General features: G+C 43.2%; 2 protein-coding genes across 2 annotated transcripts; both read right to left on the bottom strand.

Moving 5' to 3' along the window:
* Positions 1–474: 474 nt before the first annotated feature.
* On the bottom strand, positions 475–2,185 carry LOC147938877 (uncharacterized). The gene is made up of 3 exons (XM_087465794.1): positions 1,955–2,185; positions 1,335–1,871; positions 475–897 (listed from the first exon to the last, which is right to left on the bottom strand). The coding sequence occupies exons 1-3, from the start codon at positions 2,183–2,185 to the stop codon at positions 475–477; spliced, it is 1,191 nt and encodes a 396-aa protein (XP_087321920.1).
* A 2,136-nt stretch (positions 2,186–4,321) lies between these two features.
* Positions 4,322–7,077, bottom strand: LOC147938876 (uncharacterized). Its single transcript, XM_087465793.1, has 4 exons — positions 6,857–7,077; positions 6,448–6,562; positions 6,067–6,340; positions 4,322–5,901 (listed from the first exon to the last, which is right to left on the bottom strand). The coding sequence occupies exons 1-4, from the start codon at positions 7,075–7,077 to the stop codon at positions 4,322–4,324; spliced, it is 2,190 nt and encodes a 729-aa protein (XP_087321919.1).
* Between the last annotated feature and the right edge of the window lie 2,695 nt (positions 7,078–9,772).

Below are 9,772 nucleotides of genomic sequence, written 5' to 3'. Positions count from 1 at the left end.
CTTCTGCGCTAATTCTGTCTTGTCCAAATATATCATATGTTGTCCTCTTCTTCTACAATGCAAAGAAAATATTAAAAACGGAAACGGTTAGATAGTACCCAGAACCAACTAAGTATCTTGGGCATACCAAACAACTATGCGACGCTTTTGCTTGGAGATCCATTGCCGTTTCGGCTAGGGACTCTTTTGGATGGATATAAAGTAAGATGCAAAGTAAGGAGATTTATGTATTAAACATACTAACGCAGGTAGACGTCTTTGAAAAACAAATGTTCAAAGTGGACATACCAAAGGTGGTCCCTGAATGTTTACGTGATGATTAGAACTGCTACAATTCCCAACGTTTCCTGTGAGAGGCCGACCGTTTTCCACATTGGAAGAGACTGTTGGCACAGTTCCGACCGGGGAAGAAGAAGTTTGAGGCACTCAAACTGGATCAGAAACCGAGGCTTCCTTGTCTGATTTGTCTACTTTCTAGCCAAAAGACCCGGATGTCATTTTCTGGATGGCCTGTGTTATCATATCCGATATCCTAACCTCTGAGTCTGCTATGGCTTTCATGACACGTTTCTCAGACCGTTTAACCTTCGTTTCCACATATTCTTTCAGCCCCTCCGATAGGTGATCATTTGCCTTCCGCTTCCCATTTGAGCCTGGTCTCTGCTCAGATGGTATGCCTGGTTCTACACCTTTGCAAACTGTTGTGTCTATGCTACAAAGGTTGCTATTTTCATTCTTATCAACCCCGATGTCATCACTGTTCTTACCTCCCGCAAACATTGTATCCATAAAGTTGCAGTTGTCGTTGATCATCTCCAATAGTCTATCAACCCCTTCGTCTGGCTTGTCGTCAATGGCATCACCTAATTTGGGTCCAAGCAGAGAGTTAACTGTACACTACACGGACAAAAAGAAACATGTCAGATGGCAATCATAGAAAATATTAAGCACCAATCATCTATCATTGCAAATCGCCATCGTTACTATGGGTACTATGTCTAACAGCATAAAACTGTTAGCGAAATAGCGCAGATGCACGTTTACCCTGTGTTTTTATCGGAAATCACATATCTTTTTAATATAACACATGGATTTATCGAACATTCAAGCAAAGATGAGTGCAAAAACATACGACATGACTTACAACATAGTGTGCACGCGGACATCATGCAACAAAATTAAAAACAATCACACATTCTTCTGACAACATGTTATTTACTGAAATAAAGTGGGATTCTACAAAAGAACGTAAACGGATTATTCAATTGACGGAAGGACTTCGTGTGATTTAATAGTTAAAGGTATACTAAATGGTTTGGAAATCGAGATCTTACCGCTGCTTTACCATCGACTTTCCAAACAACATCCAGCTTCAATGTCCAGAGGCGCTCAATCACTTGTGTTTCTTCCATATCAGAATCACCATCATCGTTAGGGCCCAAAAACTGCACCTTGATCTGTGGAACGGCTTGAAGAAGTACCAGTTGCAGCGCTAAAGGAAATCCTTGTACGATTGTTGATTTCTTCTTTAATTTACGTGGCCCCCTCGCCTTTATAGAACGCATCGTTAGTTTGAAAGCCTCTGTCCCCCAAGGATAATTCAGAAACTCTTCCAAATTCTCAGACAGGTCAACGTGTACCGGCGAGATTTTGCTTTTCGCAGAAGTAGGGCAAAGGACCCCATCGAGCAGAGCAAGTACGGCGTAACGGATCGGATTATCCCTCTCAGGGACGAGGTGCCTCTTTAATCTGCTGACTAGCCAGTCGGCAGATACATCGGCCCGGTCAAAGTATTTATACCAATATTTACCGGCGACTACTTTCAGTTTGCCCTTCTTCTCTTTTCCGTAGGAAGCTTCTCGCATCTTAAACTGGTGACAACTGTAAATTCCACAATTGAGAACCGAATCGGGAACCCACCATAAATAACCCATATTTCGTAGTCTTTCTTCACCAGGAGTTGTCTCGTCAATAGAAAATGAATGAGTTTTCCAGAATAAGCCGCGCTCTCCGGTACCTCAAAAATTTTCCCAAACTGAGAGGATTTTATGATCTCGAGTTCAGATGGGACCAAGATTGAGGCGAGATCGTCTATGATAGAGAGCTCGCTGTACGAGTGTACCCTCTCACCGATGGGTTCGGATCCTTTAGCAAACATTCGTTCTGGCAAGCCCAGATTCGCCATCTAAATAGAGAAAATAACAACAGAAAATCAGTTGATCACGAAATAGAGACGAATCAAATGGAATCACCAGTTAATATGAAAACGAACCTCTCTATAATCGGCGACTGCTGTGAGTAAGGATGTCGGGAACGGCCGCCCAAAAAGCTGAGCCAAGTAAAACACAGTGGTTTTTTAGGGTTGGAGAGAACCGGCAGTTGTAAATATTTAGTTTCTTTATTTTTTGATGTTGTGAAACCCTAAAAACCACTGTGTGACTTTTGGGTTGCGAGTGAAATGTACAATCCTTTATGGGGAAACTATTAGAATACTAAATGACAAATGTGTGAGAGTAGATAACTTTCAAAATTCAAACTAGGTAATCATTTTGTGGCAGACAAATGGGTCCCTTGTGTTTGGTGGACACGGGAGGAGACAACGTAATTTTATGTTGCATAGGAAACATACAGACATGGCTCATAGTCATTTTATGAATTATTCTAAAAAGTATAGACATGGCTCATAGTCATTTTATGAAGATCGCCTTAAAGGTTCACAAGGTTTGGGAGGCAATTGAACCTGAAACAGCAGCAGCCGACAATGAAAAGAATAACATGGCTATGGCTCTACTGTTTCAGTCCATACCCGAGGCTCTAGTTCTGCAAATTGGTGATCTGGATACGGCGAGAAAGATTTGGGGCGCCATTAAATCGAGACATGTTGGGGAAGAACATGTTAAAGAAGCACGTCTACAAACACTTATGGCCAATTTCGAGAGACTTAAGATGCAAGATACAGAGAAAATTGATGAGTTTGCAGGAAAGATGTCCGAGATAGCCCCAAAGTCCGCTTCTCTTGGTGTAGTGATTGAAGAAGCCAAGATGGTTAAGAAATTTCTTAACTGTCTTCCTCCCAAGAAGTTCATCCACATAGTGGCATCTTTAGAACATGTGTTGGACCTTAATACCACTATGTTTGGAGACATCATCGGACGTCTCAAGGCCTACGAAGAGAGAATCAGTGAAGTCGGTGATGTGCAAGAGGGTCAATCTAAACTCATGTATGCAAAAATGGAGACACATAACTACAGTCGCGAGTATAAAAGCGATTTTTGGAACAGAGGACGAGGAGGTCGCTTCTACAGAGGGAGAGGGAGAGGACGAAGTAGTGGAGAAGCATTACAAGCTTAAGGAGGAGAATGTTGGAGTAAGCTTGACGCATAAGCAAGCCTAAAGAGATTAGAATTGGAAGTTTAGAAAGTTGTGAGAAATAAGAAAATTGTCTTCCTAGAGAGATTAGGAAAGTGAGGTTATGAAGTTCGTTATAAATAGAGATGTCGGGTTATGACTTCCTATCATTCAAGATGTGAGAGTTTGTGAGCTTTAGGTTTTTGAGGTATTTTTCCTAAAATAATAAAGAGAGTTCTTTTGAGGTTGTGTTAATTCTCTTTCTTGAATCCTAGAAGTTACGTCTTCCTACTTGTATTTTGGATGTCGTCTCACTATTAAGTATTTACGATTTGGGTTAGCGGCGTTCAGTTTTGTATTAGGGATTAAATTTCACAGATTTAAATTTACACGGTTTTTTTTTTTTGTCAACCATTGGGTCACAACTGGCCGGTCCATTAGCCAAATTCCTACATTCATAGGAACCGGGACTCGATCTCGGGTGTGATGGTGCCTTCTACAAATAGATTTACCCCCTGCCACTGCACTAAAGTCACTTCACATTTACACGTTTTTTTATAGATGTCAACTTTGAAAATTATGGCGTATTTATTTGGGTTGAACCATCATGAAAAAAAAAAAACTCTTATCCATTATATATATCCATTCCTAAAATAACAATCTATTTAATTTTGGTAGGTAAAACATCTTCATCGCCTATCCAAATATTTGGATATGTATAAGATATACAAATTGTGTAGGTAAGTTATAATCTATTCAAAAAAGCTGTAGCAATTTTAGCAAAGACTTAATGTTTTCTTGTATATATAATAACCTTAATGACCAAATTCTGCAGGATAATTGATATTTGTGATTCCTACTTGCATTTCTGATGTATCACTATTACTTATTTACGATTAGGATATAGGGTTAGGTTTTATATTTCTTATTTACAGTTTAACTTTTAACAGTATACAGGATAGACCCAAACAAGTCAATGCGAAGGAACATTGTTTACATAGGTAACTAGGTGCGGAACTGTGCGAACACGTCGCGCTAAACTATCCGCTTTACCATTCTGAGAGCGAGGGACATAGACTAGGGCAAAGGAAACAAACTCCTCTCTATCCGCCTGGATGTCCTCCAAGTAAGGTGTAAAGGCTGGCCACTCGAAAGGCGAAGACACCATCTTCACTAAATCAGAACAGTCGGTGAGGAAGACGACAGATTGATTATCCGCCCCAATCATACAACACATAGCCCAGATAAGGGCTTCAAACTGGGTGTAAAGAGGAGAAAGACTGCGGCGAAGGTTGGCAGCACCCATAGTGGGATTGTCACCCCAAAGCGACGTGCAAAACCATCCTCTTCCCGCAAAAAGATCTACTATTTTCGAGGAACCATCAATATAACAAGTATAACTTGAGAAAGACCTAGGAACCCCAAAACTCCCCCTCACACAGGGGACAGCCGTACTGGTAGTATCCGGTGCTAAGACCACATCGTCTGTCTGAGCCAGAACCCATGCTTTTGCCTCATCCTCCGCTAACCACAAGATGGCTAGGGGGTTGGAATCCATATTACTAAAAAGTTTATCATTCCAGGCCTTCCAGATATACCACAAAATCCAAGGAAAGATTTCCTGATTTTGAATATTTGGGAACCGCCAAAAAAGAAAATCCATATTTGTGAAGATTGATTCCAAGGGAAAAACACCTGGGGCCGTCGGAAACTGCGACAAGGCCCAAACCTGGCAAGCTGGCGGACATTCAAAGAGGGTATAATTAATCGTCTCGTCCCCAATTCCACAGAGCCCACATGTAGCATCACAACTCAGACCATATTTCCGTAGATTAGTTGTAACCGCCACACAACCCGAAAGCACTTGCCACATAAAATTCCAAATTTTTGGTGGACATCGAATTTTCCACACAAAGGCATGAAGGGGCACAACAGTCGGTCCAAAAACCTCTGGCCCGGCAGGAGCCATCGAACTGGAACGAAGAATGTGGTACCCTGATTTAACCGAGTATTTATTAGACTTGGTAAAATGCCATCCCAATAGATCCAGTTTATCCGGTTGTCGCAATGGTAAGGCATAAATTATAGCCACATTTTCCGGTACAAACGTAGCCGTAAGCTGGGCCATATCCCAGGAATTGGAACTGATGTCAATAAGATTTGTAACGCGGAGTAGAGGATCAAAAGGTAACCCTGTACTCAGTGCTGGTCTCGGAGATTGAGCAGGGATCCATGGGTCAGACCATACAGAGATGGACACACCAGATCCTACCCGTTTAATAAGTCCTTTATTAACCAGAGAGCGAGCATAAACTATACTTCGCCACCCATAAGACGGCGAGTAAGATTTAATTGGATCTAAAGGATCAGAATGTCGATAGTAACGTCCTTTAAATACCCATGCAAAAAGTGAATCCAGTACTGTGATCAAGCGCCAAAGCTGCTTCGCCAACAGAGCGGTGTTAAAATCATCTAGGCAGCAAAAACCCAGACCCCCTACATCTTTACCATTACATAGTTTATCCCACGCCACCAAATGTAAGTCTCTGGATTCTGCAGAGGAGCTCCACCAAAAATTAGAAATCGCACTTATCAACTTCCGCGTGACCTTCTTAGGCAGTCAAAAGCACGACATGACAAAAGTAGGAACCGCCGTAGCAACAGATTTATTTTTTATCTCTTTGCCTCCTTTCGATAACAATCTAGCCGGCCACCCACTTGCTCTGGCTTGCAATTTGTCTTGAACAAACGAAAAAATTTTCGTCTTTGCCCCGCCCAGGCTTTCCGGGATCCCTAAATAGGATCCCATTCCACCCAAATTTGTGATCCCCAACACCCCTTTAAACTCCTCACGCAAAGCATTATCCACCGTATGACCAAACTGGACCGAAGATTTCTGGAAATTGATTTGTTGGCCAGAAACCCGCTCACACTTCTTAAGGATACCTAAAACCACCTCGCATTGCTCCCGCGTGGCCCGACAGAAAAAAAACTATCATCCGCAAACAAAAGATGGGAAATGGTTGGACTAGCAGTCGAAACCTTCATACCGGTAAGAAGTTTCAGCTGTTTGGCTTTCCAAAAATGTGCAGTAAGCACCTCCATACAAAGAATGAAAAGATATGGCGAAAAGGGGTCCCCTTGACGTAGCCTCCTATGAGGAATAATGGAACCATATGCCTGACCATTAATAAGGACCCTTGTATTGAACCGACTTGATACAACACATAATCCAGGATATCCACTTTTCACAAAAACCAAACCGGCGAAGCAAATACTCAACAAAAGACTACTCCACCCGGTCGTAGGCCTTACGCATATCCGTTTTAATGGCCATGAACTTACCCTTACAATAAGGATTAGTCCGCAAACCATGAAACATTTCTTGAGCAATCAAGATGTTATCCAAAATTAACCGACCCTCCACAAACGCTGACCGCGTCTTTAAGACTAGAGATGGTAAATTAGTGCGGAGTCGCTGACATAGAACCTTAGAAATAATTTATACCCGACATTACACAGCCTAATAGGCCGTAACTCCGTCATCCTCGTTGGCTTGTCCACCTTTGGAATGAGACATATGTTTGTCACATTTAACCGTTTATCAAAATCCCCATTATGCAAGAAGGAATTGACAACCAGTACCAAATCTGCTTTAATCGTGGCCCATGCTTTTTGGTAGAAAAGGGCAGTCATACCATCCGGGCCTGGAGCCTTACCCAGATGCATTATGAAAAGTGCGTGTCTGATCTCTTGCTCGGGGAAATAGATGGTTGGATCTCATCCAACATCTCCACAAAATCCGATGGGTCCGAGTAAGTAAATAAATCCTGAAAGTAGGAGACTGCAATATTCTGAATATCACTCTCCTCCATCATCCAATTACCGTGCTGGTCATGGAGTCCAACAATGCGATTCCGGACCCGTTGTTGCTTCGTCTAAGCATGAAAATAACTGGTATTACGGTCACCAAACCGCATCCACCGACTCCTGCTCTTTTGATACCAATATACCTCCTCGTCCTGATACGCTTCCCGTAACCGCCAAGTAAGCTCCGCAAGCTCAGCAACCAAAGTAGCATCATTTTCCTGGGCAACCGCTTGTTTGGACTTTAAGTCCTCAATTGTCTCCCGCCTGTGAGGCACTTGCTCCTTCCGCCACCGAGATATGGCTCGGCGACATTTTGAAATTTTATCCACCAGGGTGGGAGCGGATGCTTTCCCTTGCGTAGACTCCCAACCCGCGGCAACCACACCTAAGAAACCCTCCTTGTCCAGCGTCTGTTAAAACGAAAACCACTCCGACCCCGCCGAGTGTTATCCTCAATAACAGCCCACAAGGGTTTATGATCCGACGCAATCATTGGTAGATACTCCGTAAACGAATCCTTGAACAAGTCATGCCATCCCTCATTTGCCAAAGCCCGGTCTAAACGACAGCGGATTGGTTTCTTGTCCCTCCACCCTCTCTAGGAAATACTATCCCCAAGAGCAGGGAACTCAAATAATCCGTAGTGTCGGATCATTGTGTTGAAAGGCACAAAAGAAGAGGCATGGCGCAAGGCACCACCCCGCTTCTCATGATTACCTTTTAACTCATTGAAATTCCTAATTAAAAACCAAGGAGAATCTCGACTTAACCCAATCCTTGTTAACCGTTCCCAAACCAAATACCGTTTCTTTGGAACCGAATCACCATAGATAAAAGAAATATAAATTAATTGTCTCTTAAATACAATTTCCACATCAATAATACTGTTGGACTCATAAAAAATGGAAACATTATTATTATTATTATTATTATTATTATAAAATAGTGCAAGACCACCACTACAACCAACAGGTTCAACCGCTTTTAAATCTGAAAAACCAAATTAACAAACAAAAGGCTCTAAAACAGAAAAAGATTGTCTAGTTTCATAAAGAAACAGAAAATCTGGCCTATGTTTCCCCCATAAATCCCTAAGATACCCAATAGAGGCTTTGTTACCAAGCCCTTGGAAATTCCAGCTTAAAATCTTCATTTATCAATCTTTGGAAGTGGTGGCTTGGATCCACCTGTTGCACCCGTATCCTCCTCCTTCGGTTTCGGGTTAGTCGGCTCCCCAGCCTGGCCACCGTTCTTTAAAGCAGGCCTCCTTCGGTTTTGGGTTAGTCGGCTCCCCAGCCTGGTGTGCCCCATAGATACAGATTGAGCTTCTTTGAGCCCACACCCTTCAGGCCCATTAATCCTTTGCCCTTGCGTGATTTGTCCAGCAAGCCCGAAGGTGCACCCGCAACCACCGAAGGTAAATCAGTGTCCATGGAAACATCAGTAGGGTTGGTGTAATGACCCTCACCAAGATTAAAAATCCAAATTAAAATTTTGGAGAAAAAGACTCGAAAAGGACTCAGCCAGAAAAAGAATAGAAAAATAATAAGAATTGCTGAAGGGAAGACCGACGAAAAATCAACGAGTCGGGAGATGGCCGGTGATTGGTGGTCAAGAGGCTAAGTCGAAAAGAAAACCGAAGAAGAAGGAGGTTCGAGCCAAAAACCACAAAATGGCCAAAATGCGGTTTGGACACATCGGACGTAACTGGACGGAGACAAACCAGACGGACGAGGATGGCCAAAGACGTTACGGACGCATCGGACGAACATGGCCAAACACAGACCGGGCGCACTGAGACACACCGAGGATTACCGAGAAGTACCGAGACGCACCGAGAAGTACCGAGAAGTACCGAGAAGTGCCGAGACGCACCGAGAAGTACTGAGGATTATCGAGAAGTACCGAGGCATATCAAGAAGTACCGAGAAGTACCGAGGATTACCGAGACACACCGAGGATTACCGAGAAGTGCCGAGACGCACCGAGAAGCACTGAGACGCATTGAGGAAAGCTTAGGCGCACCGAGAGTGCTGAGAAACTTGCGGTACTGCCGAGGATTTGCGGTACTACCGAGAGACTACGGACGAGACCGAATAACCATTGGACGTATCGGGCTTGACCGAGAAATGCCGGATGCAGCCGACGATTGATGGACGCAACACCGAGGAGCCGACAGCGTTCCGGATTTTGCGGCGTTTGTTGGCGGCGCAAGGAGGAGAGAATATTTTTTTTCTCTTGAATCAACCAACGAGGTTTCATGCAACCTTAAAAGTATAATCATTGTGTTGTTGAATCATAAGAAAGGAGACATAATCAATTTGTCTTTGGGAATTGGCCAATGGATGATCAAGGAGTGGAAAAGTGGAGGACAAAGGAGATTCATCCCCCACAAATCGCCCAATACCATTACATGCAAGGAGGAGAGGAGTTTCACTTGATCTTGTATAGCTTGCTCACCAAGTCGCCAAAGGAGTGGGGGAGAAGTAAGCAATGTGTTCGACATGCATTGGAGAAGTGCACCGCCCATAAACCTCTATTAAAGGAGAAGTTC

Source organism: Camelina sativa, chromosome 9, assembly GCF_030686135.1.
Source record: "Camelina sativa cultivar CO46 ecotype springtype chromosome 9, ASM3068613v1".
Lineage (NCBI taxonomy): Eukaryota > Viridiplantae > Streptophyta > Magnoliopsida > Brassicales > Brassicaceae > Camelina > Camelina sativa.
This window is presented reverse-complemented; position numbering and strand designations above follow the sequence as displayed.